The sequence below is a fragment of the Octopus sinensis genome, linkage group LG16 (assembly GCF_006345805.1).
Source record: "Octopus sinensis linkage group LG16, ASM634580v1, whole genome shotgun sequence".
In the NCBI taxonomy this organism is placed as follows: Eukaryota; Metazoa; Mollusca; class Cephalopoda; order Octopoda; family Octopodidae; genus Octopus; species Octopus sinensis.
This window is the reverse complement of record NC_043012.1, coordinates 36,359,381-36,382,241: the sequence shown is the minus strand read 5'-3', so window position 1 is coordinate 36,382,241 and position 22,861 is coordinate 36,359,381. Positions and strand designations below refer to the sequence as shown.

The following is a 22,861-nucleotide window of genomic DNA, read 5'->3' as shown; positions in this document are numbered from 1 at the left end:
GTATAATATATATATATATTAATATAATATAATATATATATATATATATATATATATAATAATATTAATATATATATATATATAATAATATATATATAATATTAATATATATAATATATATGTATAATATATATATATATAATATTAATATAATATAATATATATGTATAATATAATATATATATATAATATTATATAATATATATATATATATATATATAATATGATATAATATATATATATATATATATAATATAATATAATATATATATATTATATATATATATATGATATATATATGATATATATAGATATATATATATATATATAATATATTATATATAATATATATATATAAAGAATAAAGTGTTTTGAAAGGCACAACAATGCACTATGATAACAACAATGGACTATAATAACTGTTGTAATTTAATCATCCCTAGTCTATGATATGATATTCCCCAGGGATATCTGAAGAAGGAATTTTATATTCCAAAATATCATATCAGACTAAGGAAGATTAAATTACAACAGTTGTTATGGTCCATTGTTGTTATTATTGTGCATTGTTGTGTCATTCAAAACATTTTATCCTTTAGGAGTGGCTATGTGGTAAGTAGCCTGCTTACCAACCACATGCTCTGGGTTCAGTTCCACTGTGTGGCACCTTGGGCAAGTGTCTTCTACTATAGCCTCAGGCTGACCAAAGCCTTATGAGTGGATTTGGTAGATGGAAACTGAAAGAAGCCTGTTGTATGTGTGTGTGTGTGTGTATATATATATATATATATATATATGCATGTGTGTGTGTATATGTGTGTGTGTGTCCCCAACATCACTTGACATCCAATGCTGGTGTGTTTACGTCCTCGTAACTTAGCGGTTTGGCAAAAGAGCCCAATAGAATAAGTACTAGGCTCACAAAGAATAAGTCCTGGGGTCGATTTGCTTGACTAAAGGCGGTGCTCCAGCATGGCCACAGTCAAATGACTGAAACAAATATAAGAGTAAAAAACAATAAACAATGCTTCAAGCGAACTACAATACTCTCATATATATATATATATATATATATATATTTTACAGAGAAAAAGTCCTGTATCACCTCTGCAGCAAGACAACTGTGCTTATCCCTCTATCATACTTTTGCTTCTCAGCACCTGTCAAATCCTACCAAATGGTCCAACCCAGGCCAAGATGCTAAATGATGATTTGTCTAGTCTTGTGGTGGTCTGCCCTTGGGCATGTCCTGTGTATGTAAACCTCCTCCAGCACTCTCTATACGACCTGGGAGGGCTCATAACCTCCCCTGCTGCCATTAAGTAGATTACTAGAACTTTGGCTGCCATGACTAGACCTGGCATGAATACTGGAGTGGTTCCCCATTGCCTGTCTGGTGTCAGGTGGGATTTGAAATCAGAATGCAGAGAACTTGAAGATATACTGTAAAGCGTTTCTACTGACATGCCAACAATTCTGCTGCTCTTCCACCAACATAGCAACATGAAATGAGGTGTTTTGCTCAAGAACACAATGCACTGCCTGGTCTGAGAATTGAACCCACGGTCTAACGTTTGTGAATGCAACAACCTAACTACTAGGCCCTGTACCTTCATGCTTGCACACACACACACACACAAATTGACTCACAAAGCTTTGGTTGGTTTGAGTCTATAGTGGAAGAAACTTGTGCAAGGGACCATGCTATGGGACTGAACCTGAAACCTTATCCTTGGGAAGCAAATGTCTTAACCACTCAACCATTCATGTGCCACGTAGGCAATAGATAAATCTAATGCAGTAATATTTAAATATTTCTACTTCTGCTGTAATAAAACAAGTAAAAATACATCGTTACATTTCTGGTCAGTGTTGTAGTTAATTATTTAATACAGTAATGAGCATAGCCAATCAATCTAATTCAGTGATATTTCTATATCTTTATTTCAGATATAAAATGAGTAAATATTTGGCAGTTTTTATGATCAGTGTTGGAATTGTACTTTGTACAATAGCGTCTTCAAAACATCTGGTAAGTTTCTCATCTTCACTAATCCTCCTTCCTCGGACTCTACCAGCTTCCAAAAAACATCTCTTTTTCTCTCATTGCTTGCTTAAGACAGTTGACATCTCCTCCTCTCAATGTTTTTTTATGATCTGCCTTACATTTTCTTTTAACCCTTTAGTGTTCAGACTATTCTGTCAAATGTGATGTTTGTTTATTTAAAATGGTTTGAATTAATCATGCATTATCTTGTAATTTAGAGATTTCAGTGATGTGATTTTTTAGTTTTAGAATGACATGGTAGGTCTGAGGTGAGAGGCGAGATCTGGTCAGTTTCAATATAAAAGAGGTTAAATATTTTGGCCAGATATGGCCGGTTTGAATGCTAAAGGGTTAATGACAACAGTTAAATATGAACTCGTTTTTTTTTTATTGCCTGAAGTGCTGGAGAGTATTGGAGTTGCATGGCTTAGTGGTGAGGGTGTTGGACTCATGATCGTAAGATTGTGGTTTTGATTCCTGGACTGGGCAACGTATTATGTTCTTGAGCAAGACACTTCATTTTCATGTTACTCCAGTCCACTCAGCTGACAAAAAGGAGTAACCCTGCAAAGGGCTGGCGTCCCATCCAGGTAGGGAATATATACACCATGGAAACCAGGAAACTCGCCCTTATGAACCTGGCATGGCTCAACAAGGTAATTTTACCTTTTTTTCGTAGAGTGTACATACATACATACATACATACGTCCTTGCACATGTTCAGTCCACCCTTGACAAAGGCCTCGGTATGTTCTCTCCACTGACCGCGGTCTGATGTTTTCCTCATTCAGGTTTGGGTGCCAAAGAATTTAACCTGTTAGGGGACAGAATTAATAGCAGTTATTGTGAATTATGTGGCACTTACGAATTCGAAGACCCAGTTTTCAGTGGTGCAATGTGACTAATCTTATCAGATTAGATGGCTTTAACCAGTAGAGTGATGGGAATGCTGAAGAGAAAATGTCAAAAGACAGTGTGAGAGAAAGGACTGTAGCCAGGTTGTCGTGTTCAGCCTGGGTAACCTGGTTATAGTATGGCCAACCAATAACACTAGCAAGGTTGCTCTACTGCCAGAGTTGGGTGACCTGTAATTGTATCATTTGAATATTTCTCATCCTTTAAGTTCATGCAAAAATGTTAACTACTTGGAAGATGATATTCCACACCCACCTTGTACACAACATCCTATACTCATCAAGTAGATAGTGTTTCATACTTACCGGGTAGAGCATGTTCATGCCCACCTGCTGGAGGGTGTCCCATGCTTGCCTGCCAGAGGGGGCCCGTGCTTGCCTGCTAGAGGGCATCCCACGCTCACCTGCCAGAGGGTGTCCAACACTCACCTGGTAGATAGAATATCATTGATAACTGGTACATGATGTCTCTTACACACTTGGTAGATCACCTCTCATTGTCACCTGGTTGCTTTGACAATGATGACTGGTCACTGAATTAGGTATTTTAGATCTCACTGTCTCTAAATAATGTCTCTTTTATTATTTTCAGAAACCTCAGGAGGACACAGAAGACACTGACTCTACCTATGACTATTTCATGTGGCTCATTGGTGAGTTGACTCTTTTATATACTGTCTCCAATTGGTAAACTCTTCTTTTGTACATTTATCATGTGTAGCTGTGTCTTGGGTTTGATCTCACAGCACAGCACTTTCCACTTGGGGTAACCGACACCTTGTGAGTGGAATTTAGTTGACAGAAACTGTACTGAAACCTGTCACATGTGAGTGTGTCTGTGCTCATATTTGAGTTTGTCTGTCACACACACACACAACTTTTATCTTTTATTTGTCAGTCATTAGACTGTGGCCATACTGGGGCACTGCCTTGAAGTATTTTTTGTCAAATGAATCGATTGCAGGACTTATTTTTTTCAAGCCTGATACTTATTTTGTTGGTCACTTTTGCCAAACCCCTAAGTGACAGGGATGTAATAACACCAAGACTGGTTGTCAAGCGGTAGTGATGGGGGACAAACCCCCACACATGTGACAGGCTTCTTTCAATTTCCATCTACCAAATGCACTCCCAAGGCTTTGGTCGACCCATACTATAGCAGAAGATTCTTGTCAAGGTGCCATGCAGCAGGACTGAACCCAGAACCAATTGGTTGGGATGCAAGCTTCTTACCACACAGCAACGCCTGTGCCTATATGTGTATCATGTTTGAATTTGTTTGCTGGTGTAAACTGGTCTCTTGAAGAACTTTGTAACCTTTAGCTATTCCCTAAACCATAATATTTGGCTGCCAGACGTTTAGATAGGTTTCTTTACCAAGTGTGTGTGTATATATATGTGTGTGTGTGTATATGTGTGTATGTATGTGTATGAGTATATATGTGTGTATGCATGTGTATATGTATGTGTGTGTGTGTATGCATGTGTATATGTATGTGTGTTTGTATATGTGTGTCTGTATATGTATATCCTTGTGTGTATATATGTGTATATGTATGTGTGTGCATGTGTATATATGTGTGTGTGTGCGTATGTATATATATGTGTGTGTATGTGTGTATATATATATATGTACACTCATACACATGCACCTCCTTTTCTGTTTCTCTCTCTCTCTCTGTATGTATATATATATATATATATGCTTGTATATATGTCGGTGCCTATAAATCAGAAATGTTTATTTACAGTATCAGATAGTAATTTACAAATTTGACTTTGAAACCTTCTCTTTTATTACATTTTGTTTTGATCCTTCTCTCTTTTACTCCCACGTATGCTCCCCTCCCTCACCACCCCAATCTCTTTCTGGCAAGCAAGGTTCTCCTGCACTTTGATATTCATTTCTCTCATCTTTCAACTACCCCCCACCCCCCAACCTCTGCTACTTTGACTGAGGCATCAAAAGGGAAAAAATAAACTTGGAACTTGACACTGAATTATGTCAGCTGTTCAATATGAACTTGTTTCAACAAGTCTTTTATTCTTTGATGCCAACCTGCTTGAGACTGTCCCTGGCCCTTTGATGCAAACACCTTGTTTTCAAGTGACCTAAATTAGGGCCTTACATCAAAATTCCATATTCATTTAGTGGCCTATGTTGGTGCAGCATAATCGGCCCGTTTAAGAGTACCCTTCAATCATTGGGCAATAACCTGTGCTTGTGAAAACCTGTTGAGTCAATTGAAGTCATTGTCGTGGCTGATGACCATACCACCTGACTGGCACCGTTTACGGTGGGATGTAAAAAGCACCGTTCAAGTGTGGTCATTGCCAGTGCTGACTGGCTGGCTCCCATGTCAGTGGCATGTAAAAACACCACTCAAGCATGGTCAGTGCCAGTACCGCCTGACTGGCCTTCATGCTGGTGGCACGTAAAAAGCACCCACTACACTCTTGGAGTGGTTGGCATTAGGAAGGGCATCCAACTGTAGAAACTTTGCCAGATCAGACTGGAGCCTGGTGCAGCCTTCTGGCTTGCCAGCCCTCAGTAAAACCGTCCAACCCATGCCAGCATGGAAGCAGACATTAAACGATGTTAATGATGATGATGATGATGTTCCAGATACCAGCTTTAATGATTGTTTCAAATTTTGGCACCAGCTCAGCCATTGTAGTGGGAGGGATTAGTTGATTATACTGATCCCAGTGTTCAACTGGCCCTTATTTTATGGACCCCAAAAACGATAAAAGGTAAATGTTGACCTCAGGGCATTTCTTGATGCTACCCTACACTGTATAAAAGTTGGTGGGAATAACTACTCATTTTATGTTCAAAGCAACTAGATTTGGCCTTTCACACCTACCCTGTAATGTCATTCCGCAAATAAACAATTGCATTTTGCTAAGTGTTTTGTCTGACACATTAAGGATTCTGCCAACTTGCCACCCTTCAGCGTTTGGATTACCCGGTCAAATGTGATCTGTATTTATTTACATTGTTTCGAATTAATCATTCATTATCTTGAAGCTTCAAGATTTCAGTGATGAAATTATATATTTCCAGAATGACATTTTAGGATAGGTGTAAGGGGCCAGATCCGACTGATCTGAACATAAAATGGGTAGCTATGTAGCTCCTCTCCATTTTTGTTCCCTACCATACTTTAGCCTTTCAAACCTCCACCTCTACCGTACTTCCACTCAGTCGAGGGGGCTTTTAAGTCTTGCAAATTTCTTGATGACCTCACTAGTGCTGGTGCTGCGAATAAATCCCCCTATACTCTCTGTAAAGGGGTTGGTGTTAAGAAGGACATCTAACCATAGAAGCCATTGCCAAAGCAGACTTTGGAACTCAATGCAGGCCTCCAGTTCATCCTGTTGACTCATCCAACCCATGCCAGCATGGAACAGGGATGTTAAATGATGATGATGATGATGACTCAATTATTTACTATTTATTCTCTAAATAGCCCATTAAAAGAACAAATTGATTACTGAAAATAATTTATTGCAGCTTCACCTCATTGTTGTTGTTGTTTTTGCTGCTGTTTTATACGTTGCTTCTCTTGTTTTCTTTGTTGTTGTTGATAACGATTCTGCTTCCAATTTTTGCTGCTGCTGACGATACGCTTGTTTCGTATGATGTTGTTATTGTTCCTGTTGTTTTTAGTGTTACTACAATTACTGTTCTTCTTGTTACTATTGTTCCTGTTGTCGATAATACTGCTGCTGCTGCTGTTGTTGTTGTTACCGAAATGTCTGCGTGTAATTAATGATTGTCTTCATTAACGAGGGAAATACCCAAAGCCATACAATGTCTCTGTTGGAGTTAGTCTAATTCTGTTTTTATGTTCCATCAATAAGAACGAACAGCTTCTGTTTGTGTGCAGTAGTTCAGTTTCTTTTTTTCTTCTCTCTAAGCAGTTCCTATCACTGAACTCTACCATTCTCCCTCCCCTCACCCCACCCCAAATACCTGCCTAATTAACTAACTACAGAGTCTATGTAGGTGTGTCTCTATTTTTAACACCAGGGAAGCATAAATTTGAAAACAATTACTTCATCATCGACGTCATCATCATCATCATCATCAGCATCACCATCATGTATTGTTTGAAATGTGTTGGAGAATGCAGTACACAGCAGCATCGGAAAGTATTCCTGCACTACTCCTGGTCTATGATGTTGCTGTTTAGCCATAGGTCAGCCCTGATTGACCAGTTGCATGATCAAAGGTGTTCCGGCCATGACCAACACGTTTTTTTTTTATTATTAAACCTTAAACTACATTTGATGCCACAGAAAAATATACCAAATATAATCTGTAAAATGGTTGATGTCAGGAAGGGCATTGTAGGAATAAAGCCAAAAAGGGAAACATACAAGCAAGTTATGGTCCCCTGACCAGCTCAGGAAGGCAATAAGCTTTGGGTAAGAACTCAAACTGTGATGACCCTCCTAACCCATGCCAGCATTGAAAATGAATGTAAAATGATGGTTATGATGTTGTTCACTGAAGTCTTCCTGTCTTGAGACAGCATGGGGTGATACAAGAGAGCTTTACACTAACCAAGCCAGACTTGAATTTATACCTTTTCATTTTTTTCAATTTCATGCACCAAAAAATGTTTGTTCATAGATTTAGGTTACAATAGTCACATTGGTTTACAGGTAAACTGATAGATGAGGCTATGTTGTGTAACCCAAGTCAGCCCTCTTCCAGCAGAGCTTTTTAAATATACATTATTCAAAATGTCCATTTTTTTTCTTTTTAAAGATAACAGAGGACGGTTTGAGAGAGGTTTCGTTTACTATTTCTTGCAACCTTATCGACCACGTACTACAGGGCCTTGTTGTCTCTGATAGTCAGTTGTTGATCAGTATAGCAGTTTGGTGAGGAGTACTGACTACTATGTAGTTGTAAGTTTAATTAATTAAAATTGTCTTAACATTATGCTGTTGTCCATTTTATTATTAACATAATACAGAGAGCACTGCTTCTAGGACACTGACCAAAGTGCCAGGGTATTGGTTTGTCACAGCAGAGGCTCACTGTAATACATTGCATTTAATCCTTTAGCATTTGGGTTACTCTGTCAAATTTAACACTTATTTATTCACATCACTTTGAATTTACAGTTTCTTGAGACACCTCCATCTTGTATTATCTCGTAGCTTTGAAATTTCAACAATGTGGTTGTTTACTTTTAGACTGACTTTATAGAGTAGGTGTGAGAGGGTTGACCTGGTCAGTTTGAACATAAAACATGTAGAATATCTGGGCTGGATATGGCCGGTTTGAATGCCACGGTGGGATTGGTAAGCGAATTATTCAGAAATAGTTTGTGCATTGCTGATGTTAATGGTGAAGTACAGCTGGCTGTCACTTATGAGCCAAATACTGCTTTATAACACGTACCATGATTGGCCGATTGTTTTTGGGGTCTGTGTAGTTGTGAGCAAATATAGGCACCCCTGTTAGTCCAGCCACCCATGACCCAGTGGCACAGCTAGTGACAGTTTGTGGGAGAGAGAGACAGACAGACAGAAAGAGCTGTATCAGGACTTGGCCAGTGCACTCATTTACAACCAAGCAATGTGAAATGAAGCATCTTGCTCAAGGATACAATGTGTGGCCTGGCCCAGGAATTGAATTCACAGCCTTATTATTGCCAGCTGAACACCCTAAACGCTAGGCCATGCATACTCTTTTTCATGATAAAGTAAATAATGTGTTAGATTTTCTGTTGATGCATTGAGAGTTCACGTCTGGACACTAGCACTGTGCTGTGCCTTAAACCGGACTCTGCACAACCCCGGTCCTACTTATTTGACAACAACAATGGAGGCAGGTGGGGACTTTGAAATCACTTGAAGCTAAGATTTAATTTGTTTTGTAGCAAACTTTTTTCCTAATCTTTGAGGCATCCCCAGCATTTGTTGCCTGGCTCTGGTTTCATGCTATGAGACAGATCCATTCTCGGATAAACTGTCAGTATATCATCTTGCTTACTTCACTGGTAATTGGCCCCATACAATGGATATGTCGGTAAAATGAAGGCAAAAGATTTGGTGCTGACTCAGAGAATATAGTAATATATGTTTGTGTGTTGAAGTGAGATTAGAAAACATCTTGATAAGTGCAGGCATAGTTGTGTGATAAAAAGCTTGCTTCCCAACCACATGGTTCTGGGTTCAGTCCCACTGTGTGGCACCTTTGGCAAGTGTCTTCTACTATAGCCTCAAGCCAACCAAAGCCTTGTGAATGGATTTGGTAGATGGAAACTGAAAGAAGCCTGTTGTGTATGTGTCTCCCACCACTACTTGACAATTGGTGTTGGTGTGTTTACATCCCTGTAACTTAGTGGTTTGGCAAAGAGACTGATAGAATAATTACCAGGCTTAAAAAATAGTTTTAAAAAAAGTGCAGGGGTCAATGTATTCAATCAACAATTCTTCAAGGTGGTGCCCCAGCATGGCCTTGATCTAATGACTGAATCAAGTAAAGAATAGAAGATAGTGTCAACTAGAATGGATCTGAAAAACTTCATAAAAATATTTGGATCACTGACAGAACATGAGTTGACTTTCTCGAGAGTTACTGACGGAATGATCTGTAGTCCTGTGTTCAAATCCTACCCTTGTTTAGTTGTTCAGTCTTGTAAGGTTAACAAAATAATTACAAATTTTTAAAAAAATCTCAAGCAACTGCAACTGCCCTTCCCCTTAAATGTCCAGCTCTCTTCTCTAAGTGTGTATCTGTGTTATTTCTAACAAAAACTGTGCAAAAAGAAAAATTAAATCTGGAATTGCAAGAATTTCTCTAAACATTTTTGTCTTTCATTTTTTTTTTCAGGAATTTTTATGTTGTTGTTTGCTCTATTTATGTCGGCCAGAATGGGAATCTTCCAAGAAGTTATTTATAAGAAGTTTGGTAAACATCCTTCAGAAGCATTATTCTTCAATGTAAGTTAATTTTAACTTTGATCTCAAATTTAGGTTTCCAAAGTGATTTTGCTTCTTAGAATGCTTTTTTTACTGCAATTGTTTATCTATATTTAGGTCCAGGCTTGGCTGTGTGGTTAACAAGTGTGCTTCCCAGCCATGTGGTTTAGGGTTCAGTCCTACAATGTGGCGCTCACTTTGCACAACTGCCTTGTGAGTGGATTTGGAAGTTGGAAACTGAAAGAAGCCTGTCATGTGTGTGTGTGTATCCTTGTCTTGTGATTGTTGTAAACAAACCTCACTGTTATACAAGTGGTGTCATTCATTTTTTGATCTTCTGTGACAAACCTGTCTGTTCATGGGGAAATATTACTTTACCTGTGAACAGGTGTGAGTTGGCAACACAAAGGGCATCTTGCCCTAAAAAGGACCCGCCTCAATGAATTCTGTCTGAACCCTGCAGGTGTTGGAAAATGGACACTAAAATGACAAGGATGATGAGAGTGTGTTGTGATAAGTTATTTCTCAGTGGTAACTGGGTTCTACAATTGGGCATACGAGTGAAGTAAGTCAACCATTGATAAATGCGTTATTCAAAGGCACTGCACTACCAACCACTGAAATGGGATGTTAAAATATCAGTCTGCTACACTGAAGGAAGCAGTGTCGAGTACCTGGCCCAGGTACGTTGGCCATACCAAGCATTAGAGCAAAGAACAGGAGCAAACACTGCAAAGCTCTAATGATGTTGCCAATCTATTGTTTGGCAAATAGCTGTCCTTTCTACTATTGGCACAAGGCCTGAAATTGTGTGGGGAGGGAGCTAGTCAATTACATCAACCCCCCAGTACCCCACTGGTATTTATTTTAGCAGTCCTGAAAGGCAACGTCAACCCTTGTGGAATTTGAAACCAGAATGTAAAAACTGACAAAAAAATCTGCTAAGCATTTTGTCTTGTATGTTTACTATTCTGTTGGCTCACTGCTCTAATAATAATAATAATAATGATAATTATTTCTGCCAGATCAAGATTGGAGCCTGGTGCAGCCATCCGGTTTGCCAGCCCTCAGTCAAAATCGTCCAACCCATGCTAGCATAGAAAGCGAATGTTAAACGACGATGATGATTTCAAATTTTTGCCACAAGGGCAGCTTGTGGGAGGTGGGGATGAGTCGATTACATCGACCCCAGTGTTCAACTGGTACTTATTTTATTGACCCCAAAAGGATGGAAGATAAAGTTGACTGCGAAATACCCCTAAGCATTTCGTCCAGCATTCTAACGATTCTGCCACCTTGCTTCCTTAATAATAATAATCCTTTCTACTGGAAGCACAAGGCCCCAAATTTAGTGGGAGAGGATTAGTCGATTACATCGACCCCAGTACTCAACTGGTACTTATTTTTATTGACTCCCAAAAGGATCAAAATGCAAAGCCAACCTTGGCGGAATTTGAACTCAGAACATAGCAACTGGTGAAATACCTATTTCTTTACTACCCACAAGGGGTTAAACACAGAGGACAAATGGATTAAGTCGATTATATCAACCCCAATGCATAACTAGTACTTATTTAATCGACCCCGAAAGGATGAAAGGCAAAGTTGACCTCGGCAGAATTTGAACTCAGAACGTAGCGGCAGACAAAATACCACTAAGCATTTCACTCAGCGTGCTAATGATTCTGCCAGCTGGCCACCTTAATAATAATAATAATAATAGTTTCAAACTTTGGTCCAAAGCTTGAGATTTAAGAGGGGATCAGTTGATTTAACTGACCATCAGTCCTGGTGTGAGAGGGGTTAAAAAATAAAGTTGACCTCAGTATAAAATTCAATTTCCTTTAAAATCAACTCTGTCTTTCATCCCTCCTGGGTCAATAAACTAAAATACCTGTCATGTACTGAGTTCATTGGCATCAACTAGGTCCTTGGCCTCAAAATTGCTGGCCTTGTGCTTAAATTAGAATGGTATGAAGTGTGGTGTGGCATGTAGTTTGCTTCCCAGCCACATGGTCCAGGGTTCAGTCCCATTGCATGGCACTTTGGGTAAGTATCTTCTACTATGGTGCTGGGCCAATCAAAGCTTTGAGAGTGGATTTAGTAGATGGAAACTAAAAGAAGCCTGTCAATTGTATGTATGTGTTACTGTCTCACTTTGACTTGGCATCGTGTAATGGTTGTATGAAAGCTGTGTCCGTCCTTTCCAATCTTCTGCAGAAGCATGTCTGGTCATGGAGGAACATTACCTTCCTTGGAGACAGGTAAGTGTTGGTGACAGGAAGAACATCCAGATGTGGCCACCTCAACAAATTTTGTCTGACCCATGCATGCATAGAAATGTGGATGTTAAAGAGATGATGATGAATATTCTTAAAACCTTGAAATCTCTAAGATTGTGTTTCAGGTGTTTTCATTGCAGTGACCTGAATAAACAGGTTTTTCTTATTTCATAGAAAGTATCTCTTCACTATTAAATCTTGTCTCTTGTTTCTACTCCTGCTCCAGTAAACACAGTTTCAATTGTGCCTCACAGCTATTTCCTACGAGAGACGATGGCTTTAATAAAACACGCAGATGTCTATAAAATCTTTTTCTCTTCAACAATCCTGAGTTTTACATGACCAAACCAGTCATATTAATCTTAACAGAAATTGAATTTATAGCTGTGATTGAGGGTGAGGAAGGGCATTCAGTTTACATAGGGGCTGTGGACAATTCCCTGATGGTTTCTTTTTCTCATTTCAGCATGCTCTCCCACTGCCGGGCTTTTTACTGCTTGCTCCAGATATTTACAAACATGTAATCCTGTTTTCACAGTCTGGTAAGTGAAGTGTTTCAAAAACCTTTCAGTATTTGTTCACTTAAGTTTGCACTTTATTGCCAAGGTTACCATTAAGGCAGCGTGACGGGGAAAATGCTGAGTGGCATTTTGTCTGTTGTTACTTTCTGAGTTCAAATTCTGCAGAGGTCAACTTTGTCTTTCATCTTTCAGGGTTGATAAAATGATTACCAGTCCAGCACTGAGGGTGATGTAATCCCCCCCCCCATTCAACTCCCTTGAAATTGCTGGCCTTGTGCCCAAATTTGAAAACCTTAGTAATGTTAGGAAGTGAGCTGGTGGAATTGTCAGCACATTGGATAAAAAGCTGAGTGGGATTTCGTTTGTCTTTAGGTTCAAATGCTGCAATGGTTGACCTTACCATTTATCCTTTCAGGGTCAATAAAAAAGGCACCAGTTGGGTACTGGGAATCAATGTAATTGACTTATTCTCCCTCCTTGTGCCAAAATTACAAAGGATTATTATTAGGCAGTGAGGTGGCAGAATTGTTTGCTTAGTGGCCCTTCTTCTAGCTCAAACTCCATGGATGTCAATTATGCCTTTCATCCTTGGTACCAGTCAAGTACTGGGAGTAGGTATAATCGACTTCTTCCTTCCTCTCAGAATTACTGGCCTTCTACCAGAATTGTTAGCATGGCAGACAAAGTGCTCTGTGGCATTTCTTTCAGTTTTTTATGTGCTGAGTTCAAATTCCACCAAGATTGATTTTGTCTTTCATCTTTTCGGGGCCAATAAAATAAATACCAGTTAAGCAATGGGGTTGATGTAACTTACCTGCCCCCTTCTCTTAAACGTTTCAGGCCCTGTGCCTGGAATTGAAAACGTTGTTGTGTAATGCAATGGTGAAGTAAATATTGTTAGATTCTCTCTGTTGGTTAAGAGTTCATTTCCTGACAGAAGCACTGTGCTGGGCCCTAAGCAAAACACTGTACAATCCCTGACCTTACCTGATTACAGCAACACTAGTAGAGGCTGATGTTTGGTTTGGTTTAGGATAAGAGATAAATCCCCACTTGGGATAAGTTGCCAGTTTATCTAAAGAAAATATTCCCAGATGATCTGTGACTTGTTTTCGGCAGATTGTGACATCAGACTTAAGGTGTGTGACGAATAAAAGAAGGTGTAAGGTTTCAGCAAAAATAATTCTGTAGACTAGATTGTTAATCAGCTTTAACTGAGCAGAGGTATTCCACACATGACCATCCTGTCTTTCATCCAGGCTTTGGTGTATCTTCGGCTACATGCCCGTGTGTTTCTTTCAATTATTTTAAATATAACAAAGAATAACTTGGTTATCATTAAGCTAGTGTGAGGAACATAAATTGTGACTAAGGTTTGGTGGAAGATTTTAATTCAAAACTTATGAAAACAAGACATTTGTATCACAGAGCCAAAACCAGTTTCAGCTGGGTTGGTATCAAAAGGGTTAAAGATGTAGAGTAGTGGTTTTCAACCATTTTTTACCTGTGGATCCCTATTTAATTCTACCGGACGCCCAGTAGCCATTCAGCCTTTTTAAAAGTCCTATATTTTTAGGATTAAATAGTATTTTTTTTCATACCATTCCTAATACTAAAATATTTTGTGCATTTTAGAGATTTAACCAATTTATTGCACATAAATTTTAGGTGGACCCTGGTTGAGGACTAATGTAGAGTGTAGTTTGAGAGAGATTTGTTTGTTATTTCTAGCAGATCAAGTGACTACATAAAAGCTCCTTCAGCATCTCAGATATTAGTGGCCAAGAATGATCTCCTTTGTCATGCTCAGATAATATTCAATACTCTCGGCTCCTGGCAACATTGTGATATACAAGAAGCTAGATGAAACACAAACAACTGCAGATCAAAAGAAGGGGCTAAAATCCTATGCTACATCACTTGATACTGGATCCTATGCTTTATATCAACGGTTTAAGTTTCATTTGTACTTATTGGGGTTTTTTTTAAATATACATTTCCTCTTCACACTTGGTTAAACCTGTTACATTATTTACATTTGACAGATATTTGTCCTCATCTTGTTTGTTATTAACACAACGTTTAGGCTGATATACCCTCCAGCCTTCATCAGGTGTCTTGGGGAAATTTAAAACCTGGGTTCTCATTACTAAGGTATTTTATTATATTATTATTTAGGTCACTGCCTGGAATTGAACTTGGAATCTTGGGGTTTAGTAGCCCGTGCTCTTAACCACTATGCCCTCAGGCTACTAACCCCAAGATTCTGAGTTCGATTCTAGGCAGTGACCTGAATAATAATATCGAAAAATACCTTAGGAATGAGAACCCAGGTTCGAAATTTCCCCAAGACACCTGATGAAGGCTGGAGGGTATATCAGCCAAAATGTTGTGTTAACAACAAACAAGATGAGAACTAATATCTGTCTAATGTACATAATTCCTCATCTCTTAAATATAGAACTGTAAAACCTGTTACAGTAGAATGATTTGAAATGTCATGATAGTTATCAAAGAAGTGATTCACTCCATGGCCCTTCGCCTTTCTTAACCAGAATTAACCAAGACTTTCCTCTTGGCTACTCACCTTTTACTAGTTTCGCTCATTGGACAGCGGCCATGCTGGGGCACCACCTTAAAAGGTTTAGTTAAACAAATTAACCATAGTACTTACTTTTTTTCAGTCTCATACTATTGTGTTCGTCTCTTTGGCTGAAACGCTTAGTTATGGGAATGCAAACAAACCAACAAATGCACAGAGAATTCACTCCTAAAGCATTGGTTGTCCCTAAGCTACAGTAGAAGCCACGTGCCCAAGGTGCTGCACTATGGGACCGAACCCTAAACTACAGGATTATAAAACAAGCTTCTTAACCACACAGCCATGTTTGCACCAATTTATAATTTAGTTAATAAAGGAAGGAAAGAAAATTTAATTAGCAAATATGCATTTAATGTAGAGGTGCAGTACATTGAATGGTTGGGGGGGTATGCTTCACAACCACATGGCTCCAGGTTCAATTCCATTGTATGGTATCTCAGGCAATTGTCACATTACGATAGTCTCAAGTTGAACCATACTTTGGTTGTGGACTTGGGTAGACAAAGGCTGGCAAAGAATTGTACCTGTAATACAACAGGTGCAGCTTTGTCACACCAGTCGGTCAATTTGATTTTAAAAGCACATTTAAAGCACCTGTGCTGGCACCACATAAAATGCACCCAGTCCATTCGGTAAAGTGGTTGGCATTAGGAAGAGGAACCAGTCATAGAAAACCTGCCAAAACAGACAACTGGAACCTGGTGTAGCTCTACAGTCCCTGTTGAAATGTCTAATCCATCCATGCCAGCATAGAAAATGGACACTTCCAGGTTCAGTCCCACTGTGTAGCACTTTGGCCAAATATCTTCTACTATAGCCTTGGGTTGACTTTGGTAGATGAAAACTGAAAGAAGCACGTTGTGTGTGTCCCCGGCCTTACCGCTTGACAACTGGTGTTAGTGTGTTTACATCCTCCCTCATAACTTAGCGGTTTGGTAAAATAGGTCAACAGAGTACGTGCTAGGCTTAACAAAAACAAAAAGAAAGTACTAGGTTGGTTCATTCAACTAGAAATTCTCCAAGGTGATTTTCCAGCATGGCTGAAAAGATAAAAAGATGTCTGTGGAATACGCTGCCACCACTATTACACATTAATTCAGTTGATCAAACGAATGCTCATCATAAAATGATAGAAATCCACCACCCAATCTAGGAACACTACTGTGTGTGCGTCCATCCCCTCCCCCGCGCTTGACAATGTCAACTGGTGAGTTGAGTTACGTCCCTTTGTCAAACATTTTATTGATGGCTGTTAATCAAATCATTAACTCCTGGGGTTAATGTGAGTGAAACCCCTGAATGTGGTGTCCCAGTTTGGCCACAGTCCAATTACTGATAACAGTAAAGAATGTAGAATAACTTTGGCATCTTATTTGAATTAAACAGTTTACAATTAAGACATTTTATGAAAATGAGGGAGCTTGACTGGATAAAATATATAGCTAAATCCCTCAAATTGTATCTTACTTGAAAAAGATTATCTATTGGACAGTATAGTGTTGGATACACAAAAAGACAGGATGGCCATATCTGGAACGCCTCTGATCATAGATCTGTTAAATCATTGCTAACTTAAAAGCAACAGACATTTGTAAATTCATGTTTTTTTTTTTAAATATTTAATTTCCTCCTGAAAGACACTAAATTAGGCTCAGGTGCAGTGGGTACGAGTGCACCGCCTAAAGTATCGTCGGGAGCATCGAAAACGCTTTGAGCCTCCTTAAACCAATGTCATTCCTAAACTTACCTTTTTCTTTCTTCCTTTCCCACAGATCAACTTGTTTCCGTTTTGAATTTCGGCATCCCCAAAATGTGGTTGTTTTTGCTGGGAAATGTTTTGACACAGTATCCTTTTCTTCAACCATCAAAGCCCACTCATCACCATTTTCATTCATTTGTTTTACATGTTTTTCCATGCTGGCATGGGTTGGAAGGAGACCCACCACATACAACCCTCCCTCACTCACTCAGTCCTTTATCAAACTCTCTCTCTCATCCATATACTTAATCCCATCTAATCACAGTGCTTTAGTAACAACTTCATATGTTACACTAGTTAGCAATTAACCTTAATAGCATTTAATATATTAGATTAGTAATTAACCAAAATTGATTTTCTTGTAATTAATCTCAATTAAGTGTATTACATTGATTACTAATTAACTTCAATGATTTGTGTTACATTAGTTAATAATCTCAATTAGTTAAGATGAGTCTCCTGTCTCTAATTAATAACAGCAGACTGACCTGAACATCTTGCCCACTCAATACAAAAATTTATATTAACAGGTTTCTAAGGATTAGATCTAAGTGAGCTGGATTATTCCAGTAATAGGAATTTTGCACAGTATGTCCATGTAGATCATGTTAATCCATTGAATAAGGTTTCTGTAGAAGCACAGATTGAAAACTATACAAAACAATACCACAACATTCACCTCCTACTAATTATTTTTATTATTATTGTTATTAAGGGGGCGAGCTGGTAGAATTGTTAGCACGCCAGGCGAAATGCTTTGAAGTATTTTGTTCATCTTTATATTCTAAGTTCAAATTCTGCCAAGGGTGACTTTGCCTTTCATCCTTTCTGGGTTGATAAATTAAGTACCAGTTACGCACTGGTGTCGACGTAATCAACTTATCCCCTCCCACAATATTTCAGGCCCTGTGTCTTTAGTAGAAAGGATTATCATTATTATTTGTTAGCACACTAGGTGAAATGCTTAATGATATTTCGTCTGTTTTCACGTTCTGAGTTCAAATAAATTAATTACCAGTTACACACTGGGGTCAATGTTATCAACTGGTCCCTTCTCCCAAAATTTTAGGCCTTGTGCCTATAGTAGAAAGGATTATTATTAAGGCAAGGTAACAAGCTGACTGAATTGTCAGCATACCAGACAAACTGCAGCTAAGCATTTTGTCTGCCATTACAGTCTGAGTTCAAATTCTGCTGAGGTCAGCTTTGCCTTTCATCTTTTTGGGATCAATAAAATAAATAGGGGGCAGGTTGATGTAATCAACTAACCCCCCGACCCCCAAAATTCAGGTATTGTGCCTAACCTAGAAAGAATTAAGTTGGGCAAAATGCCTTGTGTTACTTATTCCAGATCTTAACATTGTGTGTTCAAATCCCATTAAGGTCAACTTTGCTTTTCATTCATCCGTGGGTTGATGAAATAAAATACCAGTAAAGTACTGGGGTTGATGTAATTGACCAGTCACCCCACCACCAAAATTTCAAGCCTTATGCCATTAGGAGAAAGGATTTATTATGGCAGTGAGCTGGTAGAATCAGTATTATTGGGCAAAATGCTAAACAGCATTTCTTGCAGCTTCTTTTCAGAAATAAACAGATTCTAATTTCAAATTCTGTTGAAACCTGTTATTACTAATGTCAATACAGGGCAGATAAGAGCTTTTAGTCCTGTCAGAGTGACAAGATGAAATACGTCCTGTAGTTGGTAATAAGTGAAGGGCATCCAGCTATTAAAACTACATCAAAACAACAAAAATTGTTGGGTTAGAACTGTTGCTGTGTATGTAAGATGTAGGGCCAAAACACAAGTTGATACACAATGATGGAGGATAGGGGGGACAAACAAAAAAAAACATGTAAAAAAAAAAAAAACCAAAAAAAAAACCCCATCTATTTTTCCTTATCCTTTTTCCCCAGATATGTATGCATCCGTAGTGTGTTCATTCTCACCACAGAATGTACTTCTCTCACAGTGACTCTAGTCGTAACACTGAGGAAATTTGCAAGTCTCCTTTTCAGCATTTGGTACTTTCAGAACCCCTTCACTACACTGCATTGGCTCGGTGCGACCTTGGTGTTTGGTGGTACTCTAGTCTTCACAGAAGTCTTACAACAGATCCTTAGCGTGTTTAGACCCAAAAAGAAGATACAGTAACCCACACAAATCGTCCACGAAGACCTAGCTGCCCTCGCTGCTGTTCAAGCTTTCAAAGCGGCAATCCATTAATCCATTTAATTTCTTTACCTCAACTTTTAAATATTTATATATATACGAAAAAGAAAAAAAAAGTTTGAATAGACCATTTTTTTTGTTGAATAACTCTGGGGGGAAAAAATTGAAGTTTTGAATTGTTATTTTTAAATGAATTAAAATATTAAATATTGTGTTTATCTTTTACTTTTTCACTCAGACTGCAGCCATGCTGGAGCACTTTTAGTCAAACTTTTTAAGCCTGGTACTTGTTCTACAGGTCTCTTTTGCCAAACCGCTAAGTTACAGGAACGTAAACACACCGACACCAGTTACCAAGTGGTGGCAAGGAACACATACACACGAGGGTCTCCTTTCAGTTTCCATTCACACATTCTGCTCACCAGGCTGTGGTTGAGGTGAAGCTATAGTAGACACTTGCCCAAGGTGCCATACAGTGAAACTGAACCTGGAACCATGTGGTTGGGAAGCAAGCTTCTTACCACACAGCCATGCCTGTGCACCCTTAATGTAAATCATCATTTAGTATCCATTTTCTATCTTTGCTTGGATGGATTGGGTAGTTTGACAGAAACTGGAGAGCTACACCAAGTTCCAGTTGTTTGTTTTGGCAGATTTTCTATGACTGGATGCCCAAGGTGCCACACAGTGGGACTGAACCTGGGAACCATCATCGTTTAATGTCTGCTTTCCATGCTAGCATGGGTTGGACGATTTTGACCAAGGACTGGTGAACCAGATGGCTGCACCAGGCTCCAATCTTGATTTGGCAGAGTTTCTACAGCTGGATGCCCTTCCTAACGCCAACCACTCTGAGAGTGTAGTGGGTGCTTTTTATGTGCCACCAGCATGGGGGGGCCAATCAGGCGGTACTGGCAACGACCTCACTCGAATCTTTTTACACATGCTACCAGCACAGGTGCCAGTAAGGCGACGTTGGTAACGATCATGCTCGAATGGTGTCACCAGCATGGAAGCCAGTTGGCTGCTCTAGCAACAATCACGCTTGGATGGTGCTCTTGGCACCCTACTAACACGGGGCACAAATGCCAATAAGGTGACGCTGGTAACGATCATGCTTGAATGGTGCCTTTTAAGTTCCACTGGCATGGAAGCCGGTTAGCCGCTCTGTTAGTGATCACGCTCGTATGGTGCTCTTTGCACCCTGCTAGCACGGATGCCAGTCTCCCTCAAATTTGCAACCTGGTGCTTATGTTAGAAAAATTGACAGTTTAAAATAATGGGTCTCAACCAGGGTCCAGGCAAGATTTTGTTAAAATTCATCTGCAATAAATTGGTTATATTTTTACAATGCACAAAATATTTCAATTTTTTTAAAAAATTCCTCGAATCATAAAAACATAACAGGATTTTTCTGATATACATCAAATGGCTATGGATCGTCCAGCAGAGTAAAATAGGAATTAAAGGGGTCCATAGGTTAAAAGAAAAGGAGAACCACTGATTTCGGAGTTAGTGGCTGATGTTAAGGAAAACAAAACACAAGGAAACATTTTAAGGAAGAAATTTAGGATTGGTCCGGATGAAGTTGGAAATAAGAGCTAAGAGGAAATTTCCTTTGGAGATAACATTGTTGTTTATTGGTTTTTGTCCTAATAAACAAGTCACCATAGAGGTTTTATTGTTTGAAGTTGATGGAGCCAGTTGCAGCTGTGACCTCCAGGTTATTGGTGATGCTTGCTATTCTGCAGTTCTTCCCAAGTAAGGACACTCGTTTGATATCTGTCGTCTCGTAGACCAGTCTTTCTCTTTCTTTTAACTGTTGCTCACATTTTCTTTCAAAGTGAAAAGAGTAAAGTTCCTTCTTCAATCAATATAGACACATCGGGGCCAGTTTCATATTTCTTTCCCCCACCACTGGACGGGACACTAGTCTGTCACAGGATTCCTTATTTTTGCCAGCTGAGTGGACTGGAGCAACGTGTAAAGAAGTGTTTTGTTCAAGAACACAATGTGTCGCCCAGTTCAGGAATTGAAACCACAATCTTACGATTGTGAGTCAACATCCTGACCACTAAGTCTCCACTTGTTTTTAACTTCTATTTTCCTATGCCTGCATGGGCCACATAGAATTTGATGAGGCAGTTTTTTTTTTTTTTAATGGGTGCAGGCCCTTATCCCGATCCTCATTTGTTTCCAAGCAAGCTAAAATTCTCCATGGTCAGACATGTTTTCATAGCAGATTGGAGACAAACGACACTGCTTGTATGACAGTGACACTCATTTACAACTATCACACGATGTCAAAACAAGGAAACCCTAGCAGTACAAACATGACGGGGGCCTCTTTCAGTTACCATGTACCAAATCTAGTCACAAGGTTTCTACACTAGCTTGGGGCTATCATAGAAGACACTCGCCCAAGGTTCCTTGCAGTGAGATTGACCCTGAAACTGTGGTCGGGAAGCAAAGGTCTTAACCACAGGGCCATGCCTGTGCAACATTAAATATATCATTAAAATAAATTACTGCCAACAGGGTGGTCACTATTAAAAGACTATTTGTACAAAAGTCATTTCATTATTATGAAATGTTGAAAAGGCAATGAGCTGGCAGAACTGTCAGCCTCACCTCAGACAAAAACACTTGGTGTCATTATTGTCTGTCTTTACATCTGAGTTTAAATGCCACAAAGATGGACTTTGCCTTTCATCTTATCAGGATCGATGAAATAAGAACCAGTTGAGTATTGGTGGATGATGTAAGTGACTAGACTCCCTTAAAATTTCAGGCCTTGTGCCTAAAACAGAAATTATTATTACGGCATTGAGCAGGTAGAATTGTTAGCACTGGGTAAAATGATTAGCAGCATTTCATGTGCCACTAGGTTCCAGGTTCAAATCCCACCAAGGTTAACTTTGCCTTTCATCCTTTCAGGATTTATAAGTACCAGTTGAGTACTTGGGGTTGATGTAATTAACTAGCCCCCACCCCATCCTCTAAAAGATTTCAAACCTTGTGCCTATTGTAGAAAGAATTATGGAATTTTGACCGCTAATATCAACAGATGGTTTACATAGGCACAGGAGTGGCTGTGTGGCAAGAACCTTGCTTCCCAACCACATGGTTCTGGGTTCAGTCCCACTGCATGGCACCTTGGGCAAGTGTCTTCAACTATAGCCTTGGGCTGACCAAAAGCTTGAGAGTGGATTTGGTAGACGATTTGTGTATTTGTCCCCCCAACATCGCTTGACAACTGGTGTTGGTGTGTTTACGTCCCCATAACTTAGTGGTTCAGCAAATAGAGACCAATAGAACAAGTATAAGGGTTACAAAGAATAAGTCCTGGAGTCGATTTCTTTGACTAAAGGTGGTGCTCCAGCATAGCCGTAGTCAAACTGACTGAAACAACTAACATAGGAATTAAATATTTTCTGAAAATTAGTTTTAATTAAAACACCTCACCCCCCTCCCCTATTGTCTCTAGTAACCAAATATAATTTCTCCCTACTTTACTCCAGAGGGTGGTACCAATTACTACAGTAGACCCGTCTACTAGGCTCATGCTGTTATCCTCGCCCCAGCAGCCGAAAGGTCAACTTGACCCATCGGGTG

At 39.1% G+C, this 22,861-nt stretch overlaps 1 protein-coding gene across 1 annotated transcript in view; it reads left to right on the top strand.

Annotated features, from left to right (window-relative positions):
- Positions 1 to 19,409, top strand: part of LOC115220437 (UDP-xylose and UDP-N-acetylglucosamine transporter) — a 66,264-nt gene extending 46,855 nt beyond the window's left edge. The window contains exons 5-10 of the mRNA XM_029790565.2: positions 1,951 to 2,032; positions 3,554 to 3,614; positions 9,821 to 9,930; positions 12,658 to 12,733; positions 17,087 to 17,159; positions 18,991 to 19,409. Coding sequence (XP_029646425.1) covers positions 1,951 to 2,032; positions 3,554 to 3,614; positions 9,821 to 9,930; positions 12,658 to 12,733; positions 17,087 to 17,159; positions 18,991 to 19,228 — 640 coding nt within the window. The 3' untranslated portion in view covers positions 19,229 to 19,409. The remainder of the gene's footprint in view (positions 1 to 1,950; positions 2,033 to 3,553; positions 3,615 to 9,820; positions 9,931 to 12,657; positions 12,734 to 17,086; positions 17,160 to 18,990) is intronic.
- Positions 19,410 to 22,861: the final 3,452 nt, after the last annotated feature.